Genomic DNA, 27993 nt, shown 5'->3' on the forward strand with positions numbered 1-27993 from the left:
TTGACGAATTTGAGCCCTTTTTGCGTCGCACTCGAAGATGGGGAGACCAAGTCTTCGCGCAGACGCACTACGCTAGCAGATCGACGATGGCGGAAAAGGGCGCAGGCGCTGCTGCCGGGGGCGAGAGGTGGAAGGCAGCGCTCGTAAACATCTCGGAGATGGGTGCCAATTTTGACTCTCTGCAGAAGCTCCTCGCAAAGAAGGCCGTGTTCGTGGACGAGGAAACCTTCGCCAAGGCCACCCTCACCTCCGAGCAGGCGCGCACCATCAAGGTATATGGCTCCACTGCCCACGCCTCCTCAACTACTCTAAAATTGGCTCCTTTGCATATTTGAACATATTGACTCCTGATCAGGATTTTGCTCTTTTCTTTAGCTAAGGGACTTCTAATTGAATTGCTAATGATCTGAGAGTATTTTAAATTTTTCTGTATGAAGTAGAAAATCTTAGCTTGATGAGAGTTTCTGTGATTATCTATTTCCACAAGTTGATGAGGTGAAATAAGACTATGAATGAACTGATTGTAGTTTCAAATGAGACTTGCTTGTAACGCAAATGCAAGGATAGGTATCTCAGTTGTTTTATTTGGATGTTAGTAAATATATGCATTTAATATCAACTAAGTTTAAGAAAATTAGTTGGTCAGAGAGACTTGTTTTTTAAAAAAATTACATTGTGAGACTTAGGTTCCTTAATAAGTTTCTTATTTATGTAGATTGATTGGATATCAAATTGGAGTGCATATTGGAGCATCTTGAAGATTATATTCTAGTAGTAAATCAGAGTTTAGATAGTGACAAAGCAACATGTATTTATTACTTACCGCTGTTGTACTTTAGCTATATCTAGCTGAACCTCATATATTTTAGAGAATTTGGACATTGATACTTTACGACAAGATTATATTCCAAGTAGCAAAATCAGAGATTAGTAGTTAAAAAGCCACACGTTTTTATTACTTAATGCTGTTGTACCTTAGCTATATCGAGCTGAACCTCGTATATTTTAGAGGATTGGACACTGATGCTTTACGACAAGCATATTAAATTATGTTCTATTGTTCTAGACCAAGATGATGGTGTTTGCTAGAAGCATTCAATTTCTAAGCTGGACTACATAGCTTCTATTTTTATGAACTTAAGTAAGAGGAAGGAGAGTTGTTATGGCACTTCTCAAACAATATGCTTAGGTTCATCATGTTACATGAACATGCTAGTCGTACAAGGGTTAAACTAGCTCATCCTATGACCTTAGAAAGCCCATTCTGATATGACATTTATGAATGGCCCATCAACAGCATGCAACTTGGATGAGATCTGTTTGGGACATTACAATCCGTCTCCTTCCCACTCAAATATTCAACATCTTTGTCAAATTAATCATATGACACATTGGATTCATGAAGCACAGATATAGGTGGGTTTGGAGGCTTACTGCCTTTGCAGATTGTCAAGTCAAATATTGATCAGAATGCATGATAAACAAATTGGTTTCTATAAAGTAGTATCAGATTAGTCACAATCCAAGTCTGAGTTTTTGTTTCCTTTGCCGTGAAAGTTTTACAAGTTTGAATTTGTATTTCTTATGTGCAGTAGTATTAGAATGCATGTCAAACATTGAGTGTAATTTATACATTATTCGAAGCCTAAGCTTGTGGGCTACAGGCTGTTTAAAATTGACTAGGTTTAAAATCATAAGCATGTTTGAGGTGGTTGCTTGAATATTTACCTCATTATGTGTCGGCCAGATATTGTGGTGAGGATTTAATTCTGAAATATTTGCTCATATGGCAGTACATAGATGACTGTTGCATGGAAGTTCTTTCTACATGATTTGAGAACTAGATTAGTTTATTCTCCACTTCAGTCTTGGCATATAAATTTGATGTATTAATAGTAGGCGATGCAAATCTTGATTCAACTTTTAGATCTTTGAACTCTAGTTTGAATTTTCTTGAGTTTTACCTTGATCTAGATTCCTCGATCCCATTTTTGCTTTTGTCATAGACTCTTGAACAGAGGGTAGAGGCTCTGGAGAGAGAACTTGATGCTGCAATTGCTGCTGCAGCTCGTGCACGTACAGAAAAGAGATCTGCTGAAGCAGGCCAGCGCGCTGCTGAGTTACATGCTCAAGAGCTCACAAGAGAACTTGAGAACACTACAAGTATGAATTTATAATTTTTATTTTAAAAAATCTCTGATAGTTCATTATGGCGCTTAAACTGATGTTGAATTATTCTAACAAAGAGGATTCTTTTACCTTTATATTGCTAGTCCTTTGCCAAAATTTAGATTGAGAGTGGTCTGAAAGTTTTACTTCTAGGGAAGTTTTGAGCCAGTGAATGATAAAGCCAATTTTCTATTTTTGTTCAGAGGTGTTTAAGCTGCACATGGAAGAACTGCGCTCTCAGAAAGAGGAAATCACAAAGAAAGAAAGTGAGATCAAACTTTTGGAAGCTATTATTCAGACATTAAGTAGAAATGACACTAGTGCAGATGGCTAAACTTTGTTTTCGTGTTGTTTAAATGTGAAGACAATTCAGGAAAACTCTCCTTTTCCAATTTTTCTCCTCTTAGCAAATGAAATCTAATTGGTCTCCAGTGTTATAAAAAGCATATTATTATCAGAATAATCAGCCATTTATATCATCGTATCTAGTTGTCGTCTCATAGGTAAGAGGTTGTTAGGGTATCAGTGTATGTTCTATATGCTAATATCTTCCAATGTCGGTCTGTGCTCTACTTGTATTGAAAGCTAAGCAAGGTTTGTAATAGTTGTATTTCAACTACTCATCTTACTAATCTTGAAAGTTATAGGAATTAATCTACCCCTATGAGCTCTGACATTACTCTTCTTTGTCACCTTTTAATTCTAGTAGCGATAGATGTGCTTGCTTATTTAGCTCAGTCTCCTAAATATTCTATAGTCTTGGATAAAAGTCCATAAAATCTCTAATTTTATTTGAAGCATATTTTAGGATACTTTTGGACAACTAAATCATAAGCAGTAATATTATTTGGGAGCTACCTTTATGAGAACCGAGGAAAGAAACAAGATGAGGTCATCCACTTTCTATCCACTTTTTCTAAGACTTGATCAATCCAAGATTAGTTTTGATTAAGAAATAAAATTAGTGTTAGAGAGATATTTAAGAAAATTAATCATCAAATTTAAGATTTATATTTAATAAAAGCACATTGGTAATTGTAGAATCAAAATAGGATTGTGATAAAAATAATTTACTGTTGGATTGACCAATTTTAGAGAGAGGCTATTCAAGAAAAATTCAAATTCAGAGATGATAATTTTTTAAAAAAAAAAAAAAGGCTCTTTGATGATTTTAAAATTAGATGCCTCCTTTTATTTATGGCTATGTCTTATATCTTTCTAGTTGGACAAAATTAGTAGGATTTAGTAAATCTGTTAAAAAAAAAAAAAGGCTCATGATTTTAAAATTAGATGCCTCCTTTTATTTATGGCTATGTCTTATATCTTTCTAGTTGGACAAAATTAGTAGGATTTAGTAAATCGACACTTGTTAAAAAAATATAGTTATTACTTTATAACTACACTTATTAAAATTGATTAAGTTTAAATTTCTTAAATTCTCCCGCAAGAAAATCTCTTCAAGCAAGAAAATTCTCTCGCACTAATCCTAAATTTCTCAAATTCGTTTGTTCTTGTTACTGTTCTGTTCATTGATCTTTTTCCATGTTGGTTTCCTTGATTAGCCACGGCCCAATCCTTGTTTACTGGTCAAAAATTCGGTGGGACCGGTCCTCGGTGGAAGAACCGAATCTTCCGGTTGCTTCCCTTCTCACAGGCCGTTCGCTGTGCGCCGTCCGCCCGGCTCGGATCGGCCGGATTCCAGTCCCGATGAATCGATCTGTCGTCTCCACCTCCCTCTGCCCGGTTCTTCAGTTGATCAGAAGCGGATCGAGGAGTGTTACATCGCTGAATCGACTGTTTTAGAATTGATTCTCCTCTTCGACCTTGAATCGCTGGGAGAGGGAGGGGGTTTAGGCGATTCATAGAACCGATCGGCGGAGCAGTTCCAGTTTTTGATTCTTCCCTCCAGGTACTACAGCGAATTGTATGTATAACCGGATCAATTAGGGCAAGGGTTCACAGGTTTGTTGGTTAGGGCAAGGATTTGTGATACATAATTCTCTAGGGTCTATCAATTATGGTTTCAATTATAGTCTCCCCCACTTCTTTCTTACTCTGGTTCTCTGTCGCATCAGATGTTGCCAGCTCTATTGCTTGCGCTTCATAGGATGATTGGTTCCTCTATCGATGGTTTATTCAAGGATAACAGGACTGTATGACGAATATGTTTCACTCTTCTCTTTTGTCCACCTTCTTTGTTCGAAATGCGAGCAGACAAGGAGACGAAGAAGTCTCTAGTCCCTACAGGAAAGGTTCAAATTCTGGGAAGCTCGGAGGTGAGTAGCAATTTTTTTTTTTTAATTCTCGTTCTTTGTTTCAGATTTTCTAAATACTCATATTTTTTTATTATTGTATTAGATGTATCGTTTAGCTGTTATTGGATTTTGTTTTCAGTATAGGCTTTTCAATCGTGCATATTGTATTCAAATAAGGATGTGAGTTAATGAGCATGCTTTAGTAGACGATGGGCTCATAAGGATTGTTTAGTTATTGTTAATCATTTCCATTGTGTTGCTACGTTTTGTGGATCGATCAATGCAGTAATTAAGTCGCTTACTCTTTTGTTTGTTTGTATTTTTTCCTTTAGGCCCAAATCCATTGCATGCACAAAATTTTTGATCTGCCAAACAGATCATATATTATTATATTTTTTGTGGATATAAGTAGATGAATTTTGGTTAAAATGTTTTTTCAAGAAATTTGCTGGTTGTGAATTCTGTGATTATTTGGTTATGTGTGTGCATATGCGAAAAATCATATACATATATATATATATATATATATATATATATACATTCATTTGAAGCTGTATTCTTTTTTATAAATAGTCATTCAGAAATTGAATTATTAGTTGACAGCGGTATATGCTAGCATCATTTCAAATTTGAAAAAGAGTTCCACTTTTATAGTGGAGATGCTTCAAGCACATGCTTCTTACCTACTGTTGATTAATCTAAAAAACTTGCACATAATATCCATGAAATTATGTAAACTTTAACCTTCCATTCCTCAGAAAAAAAAAAATTCTTTAGTAACTTTTGTTTTTTGTTTTTGTTATTTCTTTTCAAATCATGAGTGAAAGCATATTAGATGAGCTTTTAAACATTCAGGTGTTAATTCACATAATTTTTGAACTGTCAAATGATCTCAGTTTTGAGTTCTCAATCATCCATTGTTGTTAATACAGACATCATCATTGGCATTCCTCTATTGAGATCTATGGATAATGATATTTAAGTTAATTAAATGAATTTTCTTATGTTAGATCGAGTTCTCAGTGTATCCCTTCATCCTTTACACCTTTTACTTTGATTGATTTTTGCTAATTATAAAATTTAGCCATTGAGTACCTTCATACCATCTAAATTTATTTCCCCCCTCTTTTTATCATATATTGAATCTATATCTAATCACTCTCAGCTTTTATTTTATTTTTCTTTTTAAAACTGTATCGAAACTATAAAGTGAAGAGCAGATTTTCTGTATCACAGAAAATGAAGTATGCAAGGTTGTATCTGTCTTATGAATTTTTCTTTTTAGGCTAAGGGTATACAATGATCACAAAAAACTCTAAATGTTCAAGGGAGTTTTCTGTATGTTTGGCAGGCTTGACTTTATGCTTATTCTGGACTATCATAGCAATTACAACTGCATGATTAAAGGACAAGGTATTTTGAGAATTTGAGTGGATGCAATCATATCGGAACTGGACTTATTTGGCTTGCTTTCTAACATGTAGATGCCAAGATCTGGTTTCTTGCAATTATATACTTCATCTCAGGAGTCCCTGGTGCATATGTATTGTGGTATATGCCTCTTTGTCGTGCTATAAGGTACAATTCTATGCAATCTTTTTTTTTATAGCCTTTTCAAGTTAGGACCTATTGGTCTTTATATCTTTTAAGATAGTATAAATGAAACTGCAACATATATAGGATGGAAAGGGCATTAAATTTTGGATGGTTTTTCCTGTTTTACTTGGTATGTTATTGGTTCTTTATTATATCTCAAATTGTTAATTTGGTGATGCTTTATGGCTTATTCATTATGTAACTCTGACTTGTATGCAACTTCATATTGCTTTTGTCATATATGCTGCTGTTGCTCCTCTAATTTTTTTTCAAGGGAAAATCTTTAACGTAAGTGTTAGTATTTTATAGGAAATATGAATGACTAATGACGTGTTGCCATAGAGGGAGACGAGCAACTTCTTTTTATTATTGTTCTGAATTTGGTAGATCATGTAAATTCAATTTTCTTTCTGATAAAATTCACTACTTGCAGCTTGTTCTCAAACTATATTTTTTTATCTGATAATTTATTTCATTCGGTTTAACATATGAAACTAAGAGGAACTTTTGGTCATGTTGTTAACTTATTACTTCCAGGAGAAAAGTGCTTTATTTTGAGTTGTTAAATTGCTACATGGGTATTTTTCGTTCTCCTTTTTGTTGTTAATAAGATGCTTATCTTTCTATTTGGATTTTTATTTGTGTATATTGGATTAGCTTGGTATTTGATGTGTATTTTTGTCTTTTTAAAACTATTGCATAAAGCAGTATTCCCAAAAGTCAATCATCTATTTTATAAACTTATTTCTCAAGCTGCAATTCTGCTTCAGTGAACAGATACATATCTTACGAATTAGTATGGAGTCAAGTAGAAATTAAGCACTGGTTCTTCACTCATTCTTAGCGTCTTAACTTCCTAACAATTTTAATACTTGTTTCAGTAAATTGAGTAAATTGTCTATATTCCTTTCAGATCTTGATAGTATTAGTTTCTAATTGTTATTTGTTCATGTCTAATGCATATATATTATTAACTTTATATTTTCATTATTTTATTTTACTTATAAATAATATATATATATATTGTATTTGTAGGTGATAGATATTTGAATTTTTTGAATCAATATGATGGTTGAAGATGGTTGTCCATCTAGTTGAGTTTTTATTTTACAATACTTTATTAGTTTTAAAATTTGATATTTTGAAAATAGTGTGTAGTTAGTTTTGGATGTAAAAAATTTATCATTAGTTTTTGTAAATTTGACTCAAATGAGTGTTTGATGAATAAAAATATCTATTAGTGTTTTAAATTATATTTTATATTTTTTTTCTATTCTAAATGGTGGATGATGTGTAAATATTAAATTCAGATTATGTATGATAATTTTTAATATCTTTATAAATTTAGATTAGTTAATATGATATTTTAAAATAATCTTATAAATTATTTTTTTGACAAATGTCCTTATAAAAAATATAAAATATTTATAAATATTAAAATAAATAAATTTATGTGATATTTATAATGTTAAAATAAATGAATTAAGATGATTTATTGATTAAAATGATTTTTTTTCATTATGTCTTTAAAATTAAGATATTTTTAAAATAAATATTGATATTTTATAATGATATTATATAAATATTAAGAATATCATAGAGATTTATATGTGTTCTAAAGAATATTATTCTAGTAGTGTAAAACTCTTTAAAATGATTAATGGCTTTCCCCTTAAACCAACTCACCCATCAGTTGGATGCTATAAAATGCTTCAGACCATCTTAAAATTGCATCGAAATTCTATATTTAATCCATAATTAATTTGCAGACATCAAGTTGGGCGTGAAAGGACCAGGGAGAAAGAAGAAGAAGGAAAAAATCAAATATTGAAATGTATGGGCGATTGCATTACATGACGGTGCAGTAGGCTGATGGATCTTCCTCGCTGACAAATTGGCAGGTCTTGTACGGCAACGGATAGTAGTAGGGTTCGGCCGGAGGGTAGCTCGCCGGCGGTGCTGGCGCCGTCTGGTTCTCCGTCACCGTGCCGCAGGTGCAGCACCTGCACCCACCGGGGTAGTTCTCCACGTACGGCTGGTGGCAGCAGATTGCCACCCCCGGCGGCCAGAAGTAGGGCGTCACCACCACCGGCTCGAACTTGATCCCCGGCTTCGGTGGTTTTTTCTTCTCCTCTGTCTTTTTCTCCTCTTCCTGCTTCTCCTCCTTTTTCTCTTCTTTCTTTTCTGTTTTGTTCTCTTCCTTCTTGCTCTCCTCCTTTTGCTCTTCTTTCTTTATCTTTTCCTCTGGTTTCTTCTCCTCGATCTTCTTGATCACTTTGCCGGCCCTGCACTGGAGCTTCTTCGAGAGCCTGTCGGGGTCGAAGACGCCGGCGACCGTCACCGTCCCATTCTTCTCGTCGTAGGTGATCGACGTGATGTGCACCTTCTCTAAGTTAATTATTACCCATCATCGAATTTCAGCTTAAGATACGCAATCAAACGAAAAATAAAAAGGAATTAAATTACAAAGTTCTTAGTTAATTAATCAATCTGACTAAAAACCTTGGAGACAGCACAAAGTCTTCCTTATTTTCTTGTAGCAGCGGCAGCATTCGAGGTCAACTTTCAAAATTAACGTCGAGATCTGCGATGATATTATTCATGATTCATTAAGAAGTTTAATTAGAAAAGAAGCCATCTTTCACATGCTTTGTAAAATGTTCCAGTGGAGAAATTTAACAGTAGAATGAAGAACAGAGAAGCTAATTAATCCCTGCAGAGACCAGAATAAGAAACAAAACAACATGTATAAACATATGAAGTCTTTACAGACTTTGATCTAATGAGAAGGATGGAAATAAAAAAGAAAAAAAGCAAAAAAATATAATTAAGCTACATTTAGTCTGCAAATCTACAAGCATGCATGCAGAAGAAATGCTGACCTTCCCTGACATTGAATGACTGGATCGAGGTGCAACCTCTGGTGATCTAGATACAATGGAGAAGGAAAATGAGAGGGTGAGGTGTCTGCTATATATATTATAGCTAAGCCTTAATCCAGGCTATGACAGTGTAACTAATGTGAGTTGGCCATCATGTTCTAATCAACTAATTAACAAGTTGAATGATGAATTAATGCAACTGTACAGTATAATTTAAAGACTAATGCTACCAAAAGTCAAGGCTCAAAGTCAAATCTAGCTCATCATTGGCTTCAAATGTGTGTTTATGAAGCAAATAGTTATTAAATATTTTTGGTGAAATAATAGAGTTAATTTATAAGTGACAGCCTTGTACGCAAGTAAGTAGGGAACTTTATTGCCTCCGGAGTTACAACGTAGCAGTTAGGTCCTCTGACAGATAATCAAATATCTTGTATTTAAATCTTAACTACCGTAGAAAAATTTTCCTCTAGTGAGTGAGAACTCTGATCATAATATTTGGATGGATCTTTGTGAGTGCTTTCCGATTTATTCAGATAGTCGGTAAAAAATTTTGTAGATTGAATCGATCACCTCCAAAATTAATCGATTCAAAGAAGATCTGAATTATAAAAAAATAAAGAACTTTATTACATTGCAAGACAGTAATTAGATAATTTGAGGATTATTATTATTTGGATTCGGTATGCCTACTTTAACAGGAGGTTAGTTCTTGAGCTACTGAACGTCGTGTGTTTAGGTAGAACTTATAATTTACAAAAGAATCAAGTAGCTAGCTATAACATGGTCGACCATCATTTATTCAATTTATTAATTATCGTTCTTTATTTATTTTTAATAATACAACAAAGAAGTATATGAGAGAGAAAAAAACAAAAAGATGCATCTATTTTTTAAATTAGGAACTCCTTATTTTATTTATAATTAAAAGGGTGGCCTAAAATTATAATTTTCTAATTACTCCTATAATATTTAGGAAAATAGATTAGGCGTAAATATTTTAATTTTTATAAAATAAAAAGATCGTCTTCATAAAAAATAATTGTATTTTTTAAGAATATTTAATAATATAAAACTATTTATGATTTTTAAATTTATAGTTTTTTAAAGTATTTAACAGTATAATAAAAAAATAAAAAAGAGACACTCATTAATTTTTGCCAAAAATTAATATTATTATAACAAATGAAATTCAAATTTTGTTTAATTACCTCACCTAATTAATCTCAAAAACTCTTCCAACCATGCTATTATTTACCACTTAATCAATCCCAAAGCTCAAATTTATATCATTTTGTCGTCTTTTTCTTTCATGGTTCACCATATCCTCTCTAGCTAATTAGCTTTAGCTTGGCAAACTTTGACTTATCGATCTACGAAGTCAGCGCTAGCTATTTTGGTAGAAACTTTGATGAAGGATCTTCTATTAAATTTAAGTTGATAGATATCAAACAGATAGAAGCTGGAAAGATGATAATTGAATTCAATAAACTGAACCAAATCAGTCATGTTATTCTTCTAAATAGATCAAATTAAACTGCGATTTAAATCCTTGTCCTATATTTCTAAAACACTTTCAGAATCACGACGGGCATTTTAGAAAAATTTAGATTGTGACAGCGCATTCTGAAAGAAAGAAAAAGAAAACATCTTTTCGAAAGAAAAAAAATTATCAAAGAGTAGACCAATTGAGAATCTCGAAAAGTGAGGATGGAATTGTTTGATGTCATCATCTTCTGTTTTGTTCATCTATCTATGTATCTATCTGTTCGTCTTTTTAAAATCACACGTTAAAAAAAACTGAGAATCCTTGGTGCATGATGGATGCGTGGCTCCGATCGATCCCCTCTAATAATGCAAGAGAGATGCATTGTCATCCGCCCCACCAATCTTGTACGCATTCACAAAGCAAGCGCCCACTCCTTTCTTTCTTCACGATCAGTCCACCTCCCATTTTCAATGACGATGAGATTATACAAACCCTAAGATCCATTTCTACGATCTATGCTTGAGACTATTTGCGAGTTGATAACGAATTTAAGGCCAAGCAATCAAATGAAACATTCTCTATCTCTCTCTGTCTCTCTATATATATATATATTAATGATCAGTTGAAAAATTAGAAAATGAATGATTTTGATTGCAGCTTCTCTTGTTGTTAGGCTCTATGATTGGATGTACATTTGCATCAAAGACGTTGACCACATAAATCAATGTGTGGGCGCGACTTGAGCTTATCCTCCTCCGTCCAAAAAGAAATTTGGCTTTTCTTTTTACAAGATAAGAATCGATCGATTCTGCGCTGCTAAATCACACGATTCCAGTGTGATTTCGCAATGTTCTTATTGCAATTCTGGCCACCTCATGCCTATATAAACACCCCAATCAGTCTCAGTAGTTGAAAAAAAATTCCATCAAATTCAAGGCAGTAGAGAAAATATATATATATAGTACTGAATTTAATTACCCGATCGAAGCATTTAGTAGCCGAGTGTCAAGCCATATATGGGTGAAGTAAGTTCTGTTAGACTTTTGGTTTTTTTACTTCCTCAAACTCATACAGATAAGAAATCTTCAGATTTTTGTTGAGCATTTTTGTTTCAGAATCGGAATGAAAAATATTTATGCTAAAAATTGACTTTTCTTCTTTTTTTTTCTCTCTTTGCCGACGTCCTGAAACTGTCTTTTGTGTCTTTTAATTGGTTCAGGAGCAAAAGGAAGAAGAGAAGAAAGAAGAGGAACCACCAGAGCTTGTTCTTAGAGTAGACATGCACTGTGAGGCCTGTGCAAGAAAAGTTGAGAGGTCGTTACTGAGAAAATTTCAAGGTATTAATCTCGCTGTTACTGTTTTTGCTCATCGATAAATCCAGTGAATTTATATTTTTTTTTTTGCCGCAACAGAAGTGGATGTGAAGACGGATAGCAAGTCGAGGACTGTGGTGATAAAGGGGAAGGAAGTAGATCCCGCCAAGATTATCGAAAGAATTCAGAAGAAAACTGGCAAGAAGGTTGAGTTAATCTCTCCCCTTCCACCACCACCGGAGGAGGAGAAGAAAGAGGAGCCGGAAGCTCCACAAGAAGAAAAGCAAGAAGAGGTATTAATTAACCACCACCACTCCGTTCTTGTTTTCTCAATCTGAGATCAACTCACCTGCAACATCAATGCTTTGCCATGGTAGCCACCGAAGCCAATTACGGTCGTCCTGAAAGTTCGAATGCATTGCGAGAAGTGTGCTCTAGTGTTGAAGAAACGAGTAATGAAGATGGAAGGTACGATAATCGATCAAATCCCGATTCAATTATACACGATCAACTAGCACGTACCCCTCAATCTTTAATCTCGATCTTTCGGGAATTTTTTAGGTGTGGAATCAGTGGAGCCGGATCTTGTCAACAGTCAAGTGACTGTGACTGGTTTTGTAGATCCACAGAAACTAGTGGAGAATGTCTACAGGAGAACAAGGAAGCAAGCCTCCATCGTACCAGAGGAAGTGAAAGAGGAGGAGAAAAAGGAGGAAGAGCCAGAGAAGAAGGAAGAAAGCCAGGAAGGCGACAAACAAGAGGAGGGAAAAGAAGAAGAAAACATCAAATATGACATGAACAAGTATGGATACTGGCCTTCTGAACACTATGGGCAATATGCTTATTCACCTCAAACTTTCAGCGATGAGAATCCTAATGGTTGCTCTGTTATGTAAACCTGTAGTCATAAACTGTAGGTTTAGGAGTTCATAAATATATATGTATCAAGATAACATACTGCTCAGGCAATAGTGAGCAGATCATGAGCAGTTTGTGTAATTGTTCAGAAGAGTTGTAAATGTTACAAAGATGATGATGATGGCAAGCAGTAAGCTCAAAGGGCTTTCTTTTTGTGATTATAAAGCGACACTTGTGTATAGAATTTATCCATGGAGATTTGACTTAATTATCTTATTAAATAATTTTAAAAACACAAAGTTTGATTCACCTTGCAGCCTATCCTTTTATTTGTTATGTTTGGTCAGGATTTGGTGAACCAAATTTTCTAATGGAATAGGCATTAGAATAGGAATAAATTTTTCATTCAGAAGTTATTGCACACTTTATCCAAATCAAACTGATTTACTATGGATGATTAATTACACTGATTTACAATTCAGTGTAATTAGGCAGGAGTTAGGTTAAACCAAATTAAACTAAATTGGGTAGGTGTCCTACTTGGGATGAATCTAGCTTTTAATATAAGTAAAGGGTTAGTTAAGAATCCATTCCCATTCCTCTCTTTATTATATTTATGGCAGTGAGAAAAAAGTGAAATCGCTTCTAAAGCTCAATTAATGTGGATGTTACAGATAATGATATTGTCTAAAAATGGGTATATTAATTGACCAATTAATTGGATCATAGTAGTTTGTTTCTAATCAAATCAAATGGTTTAAAGTTTACCAGACTTGGTTTCTGCGTTAAAACTAGTTAATGACATATAAATTATGGTCATTAAAAAAACCATTATGGTTAAATTGATTTAGATGTTTAATTATATTATTTCATTAATATTGTAAATAAATACGTTTAATTCGGGAAGGAACCGATCTACTTTTGCCAAATCGTAGTGGGCTCACGACCAGCTTAAATACCGGTTTCAGTTCATCGCCGAGCATTTGAACTGTTGCTCTCTTCTTCTTCTTCTTCTTCTTCTTCTTCTTATTTCTTCTTAATTCCTTCTCCCCTTCCTCTGCTTCGCTGCGTAGTGGGGGAGGAGGAGACGTTTCCTATGGCTATGAAGGTCTCCGTACTCAATCTCTTCGCGTTCATTCTTCTTCGCAATTTAATAGTTTCACGTGGGGCGCGGCTCTTCTCACCGAGTTCTGCTATTTCTTGGAACGACTTGACGGCCGGCGATTCCGCCTGGGTTTTGGATTCCACCGCAAGGGCAGCCGCCGGAATCATCTTGGTTTCCCAGGACGGCGTCGGCGACACCACGACGGTGCAGGCGGCTGTTGACCAGGTTCCCAGAGGCAACAACGACAGGGTCAAGATTCTTATAAGTCCCGGCTTTTACAGGTGAGCGATTCTTGAAGAGTATGCTTTGTTATTGGACTGGGATCGCACAAGAACAATATTTCTTTCTTGGGATTTTACAGGGAGAAGGTTCTTGTTCCATTCGCAAAGCCTTACATTTCATTCATCGGCAAAGATAACGCGAAGACCGTCATCTGGTACAATTCGAAAGCAGATGATGAGGATTTCAATGGGCAACCAGTTGGAACATACAACTCCGCCACAGTCGCTGTAGAATCTGACTATTTCTGTGCCAATGCAATCACTTTTCAGGTAATTTTTTAGCCCATTGTTCGTTAAAGCTCAATCCATCCTTGGTTTGCTACATCAATTACTAGCAGAACACAGCTCGATCTGCGAAACCCGGCGAGGAAGGCAAACAAGCAGTGGCTCTGCGCCTGACCGGACAACGATCCGTGATCTATCGGTGCCGAATAATGGCGGCTCAAGACACTCTTTTCGATCACTGGGGCACACATTACTTCCTCGAGAGCTTCGTTCAAGGTTCCATCGACTTCATCTTCGGCAGTGGCAGGTCGTTGTACGAGAAATGCCACCTGAACTCGATTGCGGAATCCTACGGAGCTGTTGCTGCATCGCAGAGGAACAACATCACCGATAATGTTGGCTTCTCTTTCGTCAAATCGAAGCTGACCGGCACCGGCAGCGTCTACCTGGGGAGAGCCTGGGGGAAGTACGCGACGGTGGTGTATTCCCACTGCCAACTAGAGAACATCATCATTCCTGGAGGGTGGAGCGACTTGAATGACGAGAACAGAAGAAGGTGATCATTGAGATTGATGGATGATGAGCGCATAACTTGATACTTTGTTCCCCGAACTTGAGTCTGTTCTGTTTTTGCAGCACTGCTTTCTTTGGGGAATATAATTGCAATGGAGACGGCGCTAACTTGAACGGGAGGGTACCATGGGCGAAATCGCTCACCTACGAGCAAGCAAAGCCTTACCTTGGAAAGAAGTTTATCGATGGTGATCAGTGGCTGAACTTGTAGATAGTTGTGCAATTCTGCTGCCAAAATTTTCCATTGTTTTTCTCCCGAAATTTTCTTGTGAAGGAAGAGAGGTTCGGCTAAATCTTTGTATTAGATGCCATCAAAACTGAGACTGCAGATCAAGATGGGCAAGAAATATGGTGCAACTGTTGCGTCATATGTTTGCAAAGCAAGCGTGCCTTTCTGGGGCATGGAAGATGTGTGAGTTCGGAGAAGTGGATATGTGATGAGCTTCGCTTTGCATATGTTAAGCGATGGGATGGGAAGGGAAGGGAAACCAGTGTGGGGGCAGTAATGATTCGGACTGCCTTTGATGATGCATGGTCTGAGGAGAAGAAACAGACAAATTCTGAGTTGAATCATCTGGGGAGAATGAGCATGCATTTTCTTAAAGAAAGCTAAAGATTCAGTTCCATTATTCTATATCATTTTTTTTACAATCCACTTTAGATGTTTTCTGGTCGGATATGATATAATATTACGGTAAATTTTTCAAGAATTATCCTACTTCTTCACCTACTGTTTCCCTCTCCTCTGTCTCTTCCGGAATAAACAAAGGATCCGGGAAAATGGAATTTATTTACGATTATTAACAAACTAGACCAAAAAAAGGGGCCTAATTAATAGTGTGGATAGCAGCACAGGCTCCTACTCCACGTCCCCACGCGGCCGCCGCACTCAGCAATGCAAACAAAAAATATATTTCTATTAATCGCATTAAAAAAAAAAGGTGGTCGCAACGGAAATTCCCCCACTCCACTTGCGCCCTTCGTCGTCTTCCTCCCACTCCGCATTTATTAACCAGAGGGAGGGGCGAAGGCCAAAGCGCGTCGCCTCTCCCTAATCCCCCAATTCTCTCCCCGCACCATGAACGATTCCGACTCCCTCCTCCTCCCTTCCACCGCCACTGCCGTTCCCAAACGTCACTCTTCCACCGCCGCCGGACGCTGCAAGGTCTGGGCCCTCTCCGCCATCCTCCTCCTCGCCCTCTGGTCCATGCTCACCGGTAGCGTCACGCTCAAGCGCTCCGCCCTCCGCCGTTTCGACGACGACCTCGGCGGCCCGGCCCTCGACGACCTCGACATCCTGGTTCGCCCTCGCCCCGTATGCTTAATTAACTCCTCGCTGCCCTTGAATAATCAGCCGTTTGTCGCCGAATGATTCAGGAAATGGAGGAGAGGGAGAAGGTGGTGCGGCGCATGTGGGACGTGTACCGCAGCACAGCCCGCCTCCCCAAGTTCTGGCAGCAGGCCTTCGAGGCGGCCTACCAGGAGCTCGCCGGCGACGACCCGGACTCGAGGGCCGCCGCCGTCGCAGAGATTGCCAGGCTCTCCTTGCGGATGGCCGACCTCCATCCACTCCCACAACACACCAAGGTTTGAAATTTATTCATCAATTGCCTAAAATTAAGCTTCCATCCCTCCCTCTTTATCTTCTTCTGTTCTGTAATTTGACGTCGAGGTCGTACCAACTCGACTCGCATGTGTCTCAGAATGTTGAACTGGAGATCAAAGAAAAGGATGCAGATGGCACGCCGAAATCAAACTCGTCATCGTCGTCAGTTAAAGCTCAATGATGGTGGTCGATCACATTTCTTCTCCATGACAACAACTGATAGCATGTAAGCAACACATCTCAAGGGGAAAAAGAAATCAAAAAGAGGATAAAAAACTAATCCTCCCATAATACTAATTTTGATCTTTGAATTCACTTTGAACGCGCAATCTGCTTTTTCATACGCACTCCACTCTGCGATTGCTTTAGACGCGTTGGAATTAGGACGAAAAAAGAGTCGATATAAGTATCTACATGACACTTGCGACGCTCGCATCACATGGTGTGTCTGCCGGAGCAAAATATTATTATTGAGGTGGAATGCGATGTGCTGAGAGCAGGATGTGTGAACTAACACATTCCAAAACTCAATGCAATTCGTTCGTCTGAGGGTTAAACTGATGATGGATCCATCCTTGTGGTCCTTTAATTTCCTGCTCTTGCCCAAATCCGACCCAATGTGAATCTAATAATCAGTGAATTCCTTTACAGTTTGATGAAGGAAGCTCTCAACCCTCATATTCCAAACAATGGTTCGCATGCATTAGAAAGGAGGGACTTGTTCTTCTGCTTATTAGTGTGAAGCCGTAGATGGAAATAGCTAGGCTTTATGATTAACAGGTTCATGGACCTTAGGCCACTGTGGGCCTTAGAACCAATTGATTTGAATAATGCGCCTTTTCTGAACCCACGAGGTGCGGCACAAACAATTAAATTGCGTGACTGCATCATCTGAGTGCAACTGCAGAGAGGAGCCTTGGTTTGAATGAATTGCTGTCGGAATTGTTTCCCCTTTTTACTTGTATAATTATTACGACCAATTTGCGTATTATCAGAAACAAAAAACCGTATAGTTCGTGCGATTAAATTGGAAGCCAGTCGGGTGTAAAGTTCTTTCAAATTGACCGGTAAACTGCCTGCCAGCGAAGGAGTCATGATATCCCAACCGCCTACATGCCCCACAACTACACGAATATCCTACCTGCCTCTTTACTGGATGAGTAGCAGTCGACACGTATTTATATGGGCTTTCTTGTGCCGTTTCGGCTAGTCAGATGGCAGGTAAGAATTGTTAAGGAAATCGGTCCTTCTTCCCTATATTTGATTGACGAGCGCGGGAACCGCTAAGGTTAAAAATGGTGTAAGGGAGGCAAAAAACGCCGCAACTCTGCGGCGAGAAGTCGGTCCTGTTCTTCCTCCTTGCAAGAAAACGATGGAAACCACCGCGAACGATGAAGCCAGTGGGTCTTCGTCGATGCCCCCCTTCGCCAAGGATCTCGATGTGGTTGTCACCGATGATAACGTCTCGAAATAATAACACATCAAATTTGGAGATTAACAAACTTTCCAGCACCGGGAGAGTTGAATGATTCAATTGATGAGTTGATTCAATAAATTTCTAGCATCTGAAAAGACTTATTTATACAAAATGAAAAAGTAGAGTGCTATTTGGTGAGTAACTATGACTTTTAAGATAGGATTTATCTGAACTGTTCGATTTATAAAGTTGTAACCCTTCAGATCGTCTTTTAATCTCATTTGTCATATCTAGATGATTGTAATACTTTAAATCTCTTTTTGTTATCAACTGTTATATCTGTATCTAATGATCCATTTAATTTGACGTTTCATATCAAGTCTCATCACCAACCGTTAGATTGCGACTCTTCGTGATCCAACATCCAGATCATGTCACATGCCATCACAATGGTTGTCATCCGTTCGCTCAGTCGGCAGTGCTCATCACAACAGTTGTTTGCCTCCAGGAATCCGACGAGTGGACCATCCTCAGCTCCTTCCCGCTGGCGGTCGCGGTGCAGCGATGAGGCAGTGGAGTGGGACAACGGCGAACCGATCGTATGCAGAGAGACGCCTTGGCCGCTGAGATTTGAGAGCACGAATCTTGAGGTGGTACTATGGGTGGATGGTCGCGTTTTGGCGGTGGACCCGGAAACCCGACGGTTGAGGCGGCTCCGGTTCTGTTCGACTCCGACTCGGGAGGAAGACTATGTGTCCTACATCGGCACCGTTCCTCACGTGGCTCCCATGGGCTCCTGCTGATCGACGGTTGTGCTTCATCCATCTATATGTTACTCTGGATTGCAAATTAGATGTGAATTCTGCTGCTGGTTAGTACTCTAGTCTTAATATTGTACAAGATTTGATATTAAACGCTGCAAATAATTGACAGTTGGTAATGAAGATGCTCCATAGTTTGTTTTTTAACAAACAATTAAATGTTAAAATTTTAAAAATTCAAATATTCATAGTTGTAGAAAAAAAAAATGTATTTTCACATTCAGATTAATTCAACTCATTTATCATTCGACCAAACAGTTTAACATTATTTTATAGATCATTATTCCACTATGGCACAAATAAATTAAATATTTCTAAATTATACAAAATTACAGTGCTAGGAAAGATCAAGAGATGAAAGTTTAGAGAATGAGAAATCCGTTCTGATGCAAGATTCCTCAGCCACACAAAGTGACAAAAAATCGAACACAGGAGGCCAAATCCTGTCCAGAACTTTGTTAACCAGTCTTTGTCTGCAGAGAAATCTTTGGCTAGCAATGTGAATGAAGTAGCAGATGCTGCTTGGCCTTTATCCTCAATGCCAAGTGCTTCCGAACAAACTGAAGATTTAGCTTCTCAAGAACAGATTGCAAAAGGTCAGGAGGAGCCTAGTGGTTCTAAGTTATTAGAGGAGAAACAAATACCGTTAAGAATTTCGATGATTCGGCTTCAACGACACACTCAACCAAAGCAGTTGGGCCTTGCATTGCTTAATTGATAGATGATCCATTATGATGGTTGTCAGGTTCATTGAAATGATATTATCTCCATGTCTGTTGCAGATGATTGTGAGAGAAATAAGTAATGGCTGCGGCTACTGCACTCTCAGCCGCTGCTATCTATTTTGTATTGATGACGTAGACTGTGTCCAACGTGGTTATGACAAATCGTTTTATGCTTATCTATTTGTATTTGACTTGATCAGTATCTTTTGACAGATCAAAAATCTAAATAGTTGTGAGGAAATCTTTCAAAGTACCGAAGCATGCTGTAAAAAAGAGCGAAATTCTTCTGCCCCTGCTCAATTATTCAATCGGTTCGATGTATATAATACAAGTATGGTCCGCATTCCATCGGCCCACCTTTCATCATCGCATGTGATCATTTTCTTCAATTATACACACACCAATCACTTCAAACTGGTAATCACCTTATAATTTTGTATTTAAATAAAAGTTTTAGATGGTATTTTAATAATTTTAAGAATATATCAAAGGTATTACCAAAATCGAAGAAGAATCTAAGGTAAAATTAACTTTAAAAGAAAGTCTTCGAAAAAGCTGTCTGTGAGGATCTTAATTACTTCAGAACAATGATTGCCGGTCAACGTCAGGGAAGCGAAGCGGCTAGCAACGAGTGAGCATTTTGCCTTCTACCGGCAAATGCCAATTTCCGAAATTACAGGAGCAGTCTTTGCTTCTTCTTCAAAGCTTCTTCTTATGATCTTATCTTCCCCACGCTCCATTATTGTGCTGGCTCAGTGAATCGGTAGCCATGGCCGCAGATCTGGGGAGGAGAGGATGGTGCGTGGCTGTTGTGCTCTTCTTTTGTTTGATCCTCGGAACCCGGTCGATCTCAGCAGAGGGGCTTCCGGCAGGAAGCAGCGCCAAAGGTCGCGTGGACGATAGCAACCCTCTCCTCGGTCGCCTTGTGCATTCTTTCTCCAAGAATGGTTCCCACGCGCACGCTTGGCCCGTATGAGCCCCTCTCTCTACTTCTCTTAGCCAAATCGTCTTCTTTTTGTTTTTTTTTCCCGCTAGTGTTGGGATTGGAAGTGAGCGAGTTAGGGTTGGCAGGAGCTGGAGCTTGGGTGGAGGGTTGTGCTTGGATCCGCAATCGCCTTCGCAGGGTCCGCTCTCGGGAGCGTCGGGGGAGTGGGGGGAGGCGGCATCTTCGTTCCCATGCTCACCTTGATCCTTGGTTTCGACCTCAAGACTTCTGCAGCCATCTCCAAGTGTAAGTGAACCATACAATTGTGTTTTCTTTTTCTTTTTCTTTTTGTGGGGTTTTCCTCACGGTTTCCATACGCAGAGAAAGCGATTGAATTGAATTCACCAAGCGTTCAAAGAATTTTTATTGGGGAATTGCTTGGTTCATTGAACTATTTGCAACTGTTAATGAAAATCTTCCTTCTCTACTGACTTTTAGGCATGATCATGGGGGCTGCTGGAGCGACCGTTTACTACAACCTAAGGTTTCGACATCCCACATTGGACATGCCAGTCGTTGATTACGATCTTGCATTACTATTTCAACCCATGCTTCTGTTGGGCATTAGCATCGGTATTGCCTTCAATGTGATCTTTGCAGAATGGATGATCACAACCATCCTCATCATCCTGTTCCTTGGTAAAGCTTATATGAATTCTAAATTACTAATCTTGGAAACTGTTTTTTGCATTTGTTTCAAAATCATTAATTTTGTTATTTCCAAAATTTTACTAGCTTTTAACTCCTGCAAATACGTTTAGAGTGATCAATGGTAATACTCTGGAACCGAACCTCCTATTGCAAATGGTCAAGAATGACAAGTCCAGAACTAGAGTTAGCTCCATGATTAGATATAGCTTCATTTTTATTTTGAAAAGATATTCTTTTGATATCCAGCGATAGATCTTATACTTCATAGAGATGTTTGGTAGTTCATAATCCCTGAGCTTTCATTTTCTTCAACTCTAATATTTACTGATCCCACGTTTGTTCTGCTTGGAGGTACATCAACCAAGGCATTTCTAAAGGGAATAGAGACCTGGAAAAAGGAATCAGTGCTACTGAAGGTAATTAACTTGCGCTATCTTTTCGTACTGCTGAAATCTTATAGACATTGAGAGAGCTTCTGCAAATTGCTCAGGAAGCAGATAGGCACATGGAATCATCAAACAAGCTAAGAGGTGAGTCGCACACTCTTTTGAAGCAATATATTTGTTTTCAGGAATAGATGTCTTGTTGTAAAAGTCTGTATGCTATCAATATCATGGAGATGCAATTGCAAGATGAGCTGTGCATATAGAATGAAGTTCTCAATTGAAATGAAATGATGAAATTAATTTTGCACTAACAGATGAACCAGAATTGGAATATCAACCTCTCCCTGGGATACCTCTTGAGAATGAAAAGCCGGAAACTTCATCAAATGGAGGCGTTTCATGTGATGTATGTTAACTAGCAGTTCAAGTTCATCAGTAGCATCAAAGTCAAATCTAACTCAGTTTGACTGTGCAGGTTCCAAGGGGACAAGATATGTACTTAAATGCGGTTTCATTGCTTTTGATAGTGTGGATTGGATTTCTCATCATCCACATAATTAAGGTAGGGAATTTGGATTAGTTTCACATCTACTTCAACTAGAAAAAGTCAGAAAGTCCATTTGGGGAAAAAATTATATCATTTCTAATTCCTTTTGCTTGCATATTATGAGTGTGCCTTCTCTTTTTTTCCCCTTCCATCCTTTGATTAATCATGAGGTTTGTGTCTCTATACAGGACAACTCCAAAATATGCTCTGCTGAATATTGGATACTCAATATGTTGCAGGTAAGATCCTTATCTACTACTGAATTTTTAATTTAGTCAGATAAACATGATTTTTATCTGGATTAGGTGAGATTTGAATCTTTGGTTGGCAAACAGACATTCATGACATTGTTTGAGAAGATTCATGATAAAATTTGCAAAAGAATATAAGGACTGCATATTTAGCCTTGTCACAGTTCAGAAATGACAGGTTTTTAGACATTCTTGTGTTTCTTACCTCTGGGAAAAAAATCTCTACGTCAGGATGGAATAATAGAAGATACATTCTGAAATATAAACAATTAGGATAATGGCAAACATTACGAGGATGTGGATTTCACACATTCATAATTGATCGAGGTTTGGAGAAATTTATATTTTCGACTCATAAACATAAAACACAGATTTCAGAATTTTGAAAGATTTTGGCACTCAGAATTAAAGATCTGATTTTAACATAAAATCTTCTCTTTTTTGTTTTAAATATGATTCTGTCAAGGTTTTGAGGCTAACTCTTTTGATGTGAAGGTGCCTATTGCTGCTTCATTGACACTTCATGAAGCCATCTGTCTTTACAGAAGAAAGAGAACTATTGCCTCTACAGGCAAACAAGATATGAACTGGAGATGCCACCACCTTGCCTTTTATTGTTTCTGTGGAATAATAGCTGGGATTGTTGGAGGACTTCTTGGGCTTGGAGGGGGATTCATATTAGGACCCTTATTTATTGAAATGGGTGTTCCTCCACAGGTTCTATTTCTTCCCTTTAATTATATAGGCTTAATGAATAGTTTTTAGTGTTTCATAGCATTGTTCTTGAAGTGTACCTATGACTCAAAAGCTGGAACATGCATTTAGTGAAAAATCAATTGGCCAACCTCAATATGGAGCTAAATTCAAAGATATCAAGACAAACAAATGACACTACTTTTGAGTTTTTTTGCTCTAGGAGATTTCTATAAGAATGTCATGCGCTCTGAAATCTGAACAATTTCTCTAGTATTGGGAAATGCAATAACTAGTTTAAACTTTTTGCTCCAGAGATATGTATAAGAATGCCACCAGCTTTGAAAAGGAAAATGAATTATGCGTTCAAACAATTTCTCTTCTGATACTCTTTGGATTGATTAACATAGTGCCTTGATTTTGGAACTTCTTTGACTAGTCTTAGTATAATTAGATAGATTGGTTGCATTTTCTTAAGCAGAAATGTCAAAAAGAGATTATGTAGTAAATGCTGGGTAAGATCTACTTTTCATTAAATATAGAAAGGTATTTGTTATATTTTTCCCACTGAATTAAACAACGGCATTATTACTTGTACTTACGCATCAGTAGAGCCCTTGAATACAATGAAAACTGGAATTAGAAGATCACACAAGGCAATGTGTGTGCATGCTTTCACCTATTCACTGATTTTTTGCTCTTGTGCAGGTTGCGAGTGCAACGTCAAACTTCATTATGATGTTCTCGTCCTCCATGTCTGTCATTCAATACTACCTACTTCGTCGGTTTCCTATTCCATATTGTAAGTATAGAGACAGAGGGGTAGAGGAGCCTTTTTAGTTCATTAAAAACTATGTTCCTGCTCTATAATTCCCACTAAACAAATCAATTGCAATGTTGCAGCCGCGTACCTGTTTTGTGTTGCAACACTTGCTGCCGTCGCTGGACAGCACCTTGTAAGGAAGGCCATCATTTTAATAGGAAGAGCATCTTTGATAATTTTCATTCTGGCTTTGACCATCTTCGTCAGTGCAATCGGTATAGGTAATGACTACCGAAGTTCGTGCTCGTCGTCATTGTAGTTTATTCAAACAACGTGCTAATGCATGTTCGGTGCAGGTTGGCTCGGCATAGAAGATGTGCTGGAGAAGATTGCAAGGAAAGAGTACATGGGATTTGAAAGCCTCTGTCGATAAATTTAGGTGCCTCTTTCATCATCCCTTATGTACATGTCAACCTGTAAGTCCTATGCCGACGGTTCTTTGTTCAAACTGTATCTTCGATACTTGTGGATTACTGTCTCAGTGTCTCGTAGCGAGGGTTGTGATTCATTACATTCATAATTCATAAAAACTACTTCGAAAGTTTCTACACAATCCATATCCAAGGCTGCAATTCGTGTGAAGCAACAAGAGGTGCATGATCGTAGTTCATTGGGGTTGCCATTTCATTTTTCATTTTTTGTTTCCCTTTAACACCTTTTCACCCAGTGAGACAAAAAGAGAATAAACATCGCCATTATTAATCAATCCTTTCCCAACCATTCTTTCAAATGCTTCTTTCTGTTACAGTTGTGCACGGACTTATCTTCTTCGAAACGGAGAACAGAATCACGAAACCTTGCAATCTACACATTCAACAGAACCTTCAACGGTCTCCCATGATTTATTGTTATTTCTTTTTAAATATCCACACTGGCCGCTTTGCTTGTGCTACAGCCTTGTTATCGACATCGTCAGCGCCACGTAGGAAAGGAGGCGGCCCAGAGTCCCCGCACCACGAGATCCAACGGCGGAGAAACACTGCACCGCCGGCTCCAACGACCCGCCGCCCGCCTCCGCCTGTAGCGTCGCCCCAGGCCCGCACCACCCCACCGGCTGGGTCAGCCCCGCTGGCGTAGCAGGTGGCGACTGCTGCGTCGTGTTCGACTGCACGCAGTCCATGAAACGAACCACACGGCTAGAAATCAACCCAACGCTTACTCATAAATCACCAAAAATGGAGATGGCTTAAAGAACCTGCGGCGGACTTGCAGTGGCGTTGGAGGTGGAGCTGGACTTGACGAGGCCGGCGTCGTAGTTCATGGTCTGATCGGCACGGTAGAGGCCGAAGGAGCGCTCGGAGGTGGGTCCGGGCTTCAGGTCCTCGTCGTACAGCGCGAAGAGGAACGTGTCCACCGACCGCCCGGGCATCAGCGGCGTACCCACCAGCGACCGCAAGTGAGCCACCAGGTTCCCGACGAATGCCTTGGCGTTGTCCACCGTGGCCCCCACCTCGTCGGGGTCCCCCTTGTATGGCCAACCCGTCTCCGCCACCACTATCTCCACCTCCGGAAACCCCAGAGCGTTGACCGCCGACCGAACGGCGTCCACCTGGGCGTCGAACATGTTGGAGTAGGTGAGCTTCGACCCCGCATCGAGCCGGCCGGGGTTGGACTGGAAGAGGCAGAAGGCTAGCGTCTCCGGCCGCGGGTCGCTGCGGTAGGCGAAGTAAGGGTACGGGTTGATCATGAAGGGCGAACCGGAGTCCCGCAGGAAGCCCAGGATACCCTTGAGAGTGTCGACGAGGTCTGGGTGGAAAGCGCCCGACGACGGCGGGTCCGATTGGGACAGCACGTCCATCGTGTGGACGGTGGAAACTTTCACGGCGGAGACAGAGGTGGAGGCGGAGAGCGCGTAAAGCAGATTCTGCATGGCCGGGAGAAGATTGGACGCGAGGGATGAGTCGCCGGAGTTGAGCGCCTCGTTGCCGACGGTGACGATGGAAATGGAGGACGAGTTGACGTAGGGGAACACGTTGGCGGCCGCCCAGCCGGCGGCGGCATTGGGATCGGAGGCGAGCGAGGCGACGTCGGCGTTGGAGACGCCGATGACAAGAGAGATACTGGTACCCGCGAAGGACTGGATGACTGCAGCATCAGCGCCGTAAATGCGGAGCTTGGAGATGGTGGTGGATTGCAGGAGATTGACCGTAACCGACAGCGGTGGGAGGTTGTCGGCCACCTGCCCGTAGTTGACCCCAATGACCGACTGCGATGCTGCAAAAGATTTATCAGTAAAAACAAAAACAAAAATCACTACCTTTTTACCTTTCCCAAAGCAAAAACTAAAATTGTTAGTTTCGAATCTTTTTCTACATCTCTGCAAAGCTTTGTCTACAAATTTTAGCATTCCTTTTCCCTTTTTGCAAGATCAGAGGAGAGAAGGAATTCAATCTCTAGATGCAAAATCAATAGAGCAAATAATGACAGCTCTGAAATCTCTGGCATGAAATCAGGGAATGTAACTCGTAAAACTACAGGAGCAATGATCGACAATAATATTAATCTACAATAAGAACGGATAGGGGGACTTACTTGCAGACGGTAAGGGGTGGAAGAGGGCAAAGATGGGGAGAAGAAGAAGAAGCCGCTTCTCCATCAGCAGCAGCAGCAAGTAGAGAGACGAGACGCAGCAGAAGAAGGGGATTACAAAACAGCAACAGCAGCAGCTCCGATCTATTTGCAGTTTCCCTCGATAACTTGAACTTTCTCAGAAGAAGAAAAGAATAAAGGCAGAGTTAATTGGTAAAGTTAATGCCCACTGCAATTTTGATTAAGAGTTATTATTGATAATTTTAATTATTTATTTAAAATTATCAATGATAATTTTTTTTAATTTAAATTATAATAATATAATATCATCACCACATCAACAAATGAATTATAATCTATAAATACCTTACAGTGTTTTCTACCATTTGAAAGGTTAATGGAAATTTTTTCATTTTAAAACTTAATTAATTGAAATATATTACTAAATTTAATTAAAACTAAGTTAATTAATTTAATAAATTTTAATTTAAAATTTTATAATTTTAAAAGAGATAATTTATTTTAAAATTAAAAAAATAAAATTAATGAATTATATTTATTAATTTAATAAATTATTTTATTAAAATAATTATTTTAATAAATTATTTTATTAAAATATATATAAATTTATGTTAAATTTAAAAATATAAATAAAATTAATAAATAATATTTATTAATTTAATAAATTAAATTTTTAATAAAATAATTATTTTAATAAATTATTTTTAAAATATATATAAATTTATTTTAAATTAAAAAAAATAAAATTAATGAATTATATTTATTAATTTAATAAATTATTTTATTAAAATAATATATAACTTTATTAAAATTTTAAAAAATAAAATTAATAGATGATGTTTATTAATTTAATAAATTATTGTATTAAAATAAACATTTCAATAAATTATTTTATTAAAATAAAATTAATGAATTATATTTATTATTTAACAAATTATTTTATTAGAATAATTTTTTTAATGAATTATTTTTTAAATATATAAATTTATTTTAATTTTAAATAAATATAATTAATGAATTATATTTATTAATTTAACAAATTATTTTATTAAACTAATTATTTTAATAAATTGTTTTATTAAAAAATATATAAATTTATATTAAATTTTAAAAAATAAAATTAATAAATGATGTTTATTAATTTAATAAATTAGTTTATTAAAATTATTAATAAATTATATTTATTAATTTAATGAATTATTTTGTTAAATTATTTATTTTAATGACTATTTTTTAAAATATATCTAAATTTATTTTAAATTTTAAAAAAATAAAATTAATGAATTATATATTAATTTAATGAATTATTTTATTAAAATAATTATTTTAATAAATTATTTTATTAAAAATATATAAATTTATTTTAAATGTTAAAAAATTATAAATAAATTATATTTATTTTTTAATATATTATCAATTTATTAGCATCATTAATAGAAATCTATAATTTGTTAAATTGCAAATAGCGAAAACAATATTCCGAGGCAATAATTGCTTCATTGATGTGTGCAGGTCAGGTCCCGAAAAATTTGAACCTCCAGATAGCACAATGGTGGGCCAATTAGGCTCAATAATTCAAATAACATCGAAAAGAATGGCACGCCAAACTGAAAGCAGCGTGATTAAATACGATGCTCTGTTTGCTCAAAGGAGACGATGGAGTGGCAAATCAGCACTAGAATAGAAAAGACATCTGTCGTTTACCAACCATAAAATCACCTGAAAGATGAACAACAAAATTCATCAGGGAAAAATTTTAACTAAAATCTAATTCGATCAAAATCTGACAGAA

The 27993-nt window shown here is 37.5% G+C and overlaps 7 protein-coding genes and 1 long non-coding RNA gene across 8 annotated transcripts; 6 read left to right on the forward strand and 2 right to left on the reverse strand.

The window, feature by feature from the left end:
- Positions 1 to 10: 10 nt before the first annotated feature.
- On the forward strand, positions 11 to 2824 carry LOC141844135 (uncharacterized). The gene is made up of 3 exons (XM_074732148.1): positions 11 to 272; positions 2007 to 2163; positions 2373 to 2824. Exons 1-3 carry the CDS (start codon positions 87 to 89, stop codon positions 2501 to 2503), a joined length of 474 nt encoding a protein of 157 aa, XP_074588249.1. The 5' UTR covers positions 11 to 86; the 3' UTR covers positions 2504 to 2824.
- Positions 2825 to 3753: 929 nt separating this feature from the next.
- Positions 3754 to 6515, forward strand: LOC141812237 (uncharacterized). The gene is made up of 4 exons (XR_012600254.1): positions 3754 to 4078; positions 4245 to 4445; positions 5776 to 5837; positions 5909 to 6515. It is a non-coding gene; the product is annotated as an uncharacterized LOC141812237 (long non-coding RNA).
- A 1263-nt stretch (positions 6516 to 7778) lies between these two features.
- Positions 7779 to 8954, reverse strand: LOC141825567 (uncharacterized). Its single transcript, XM_074713210.1, has 3 exons — positions 8903 to 8954; positions 8523 to 8604; positions 7779 to 8408 (listed from the first exon to the last, which is right to left on the reverse strand). Exons 1-3 carry the CDS (start codon positions 8912 to 8914, stop codon positions 7870 to 7872), a joined length of 633 nt encoding a protein of 210 aa, XP_074569311.1. The 5' UTR covers positions 8915 to 8954; the 3' UTR covers positions 7779 to 7869.
- Positions 8955 to 11326: 2372 nt separating this feature from the next.
- Positions 11327 to 12786, forward strand: LOC141842286 (heavy metal-associated isoprenylated plant protein 7-like). The gene is made up of 5 exons (XM_074730501.1): positions 11327 to 11416; positions 11611 to 11728; positions 11804 to 11997; positions 12082 to 12172; positions 12266 to 12786. The coding sequence occupies exons 1-5, from the start codon at positions 11408 to 11410 to the stop codon at positions 12598 to 12600; spliced, it is 747 nt and encodes a 248-aa protein (XP_074586602.1). The 5' UTR covers positions 11327 to 11407; the 3' UTR covers positions 12601 to 12786.
- Positions 12787 to 13658: 872 nt separating this feature from the next.
- Positions 13659 to 14957, forward strand: LOC141842094 (pectinesterase QRT1-like). Its single transcript, XM_074730345.1, has 4 exons — positions 13659 to 13948; positions 14029 to 14218; positions 14287 to 14729; positions 14810 to 14957. The coding sequence occupies exons 1-4, from the start codon at positions 13659 to 13661 to the stop codon at positions 14955 to 14957; spliced, it is 1071 nt and encodes a 356-aa protein (XP_074586446.1).
- A 772-nt stretch (positions 14958 to 15729) lies between these two features.
- On the forward strand, positions 15730 to 16649 carry LOC141844901 (uncharacterized). Its single transcript, XM_074732877.1, has 3 exons — positions 15730 to 16046; positions 16124 to 16333; positions 16450 to 16649. The coding sequence occupies exons 1-3, from the start codon at positions 15825 to 15827 to the stop codon at positions 16531 to 16533; spliced, it is 516 nt and encodes a 171-aa protein (XP_074588978.1). The 5' UTR covers positions 15730 to 15824; the 3' UTR covers positions 16534 to 16649.
- Positions 16650 to 19971: 3322 nt separating this feature from the next.
- Positions 19972 to 24125, forward strand: LOC141827804 (sulfite exporter TauE/SafE family protein 3-like). Its single transcript, XM_074715134.1, has 12 exons — positions 19972 to 20285; positions 20387 to 20546; positions 20739 to 20939; positions 21303 to 21367; positions 21442 to 21481; positions 21652 to 21743; positions 21813 to 21899; positions 22073 to 22123; positions 22631 to 22852; positions 23537 to 23630; positions 23732 to 23872; positions 23948 to 24125. Exons 1-12 carry the CDS (start codon positions 20085 to 20087, stop codon positions 24022 to 24024), a joined length of 1431 nt encoding a protein of 476 aa, XP_074571235.1. The 5' UTR covers positions 19972 to 20084; the 3' UTR covers positions 24025 to 24125.
- A 415-nt stretch (positions 24126 to 24540) lies between these two features.
- Positions 24541 to 26247, reverse strand: LOC141824379 (glucan endo-1,3-beta-glucosidase 7-like). Its single transcript, XM_074711657.1, has 3 exons — positions 26184 to 26247; positions 24847 to 25865; positions 24541 to 24756 (listed from the first exon to the last, which is right to left on the reverse strand). The coding sequence occupies exons 1-3, from the start codon at positions 26245 to 26247 to the stop codon at positions 24541 to 24543; spliced, it is 1299 nt and encodes a 432-aa protein (XP_074567758.1).
- Between the last annotated feature and the right edge of the window lie 1746 nt (positions 26248 to 27993).

This window comes from Curcuma longa, chromosome 1 (assembly GCF_044706935.1).
Source record: "Curcuma longa cultivar G26 ecotype Majalengka, Jawa Barat chromosome 1, ITB_CL_G26_1.1, whole genome shotgun sequence".
In the NCBI taxonomy this organism is placed as follows: Eukaryota; Viridiplantae; Streptophyta; class Magnoliopsida; order Zingiberales; family Zingiberaceae; genus Curcuma; species Curcuma longa.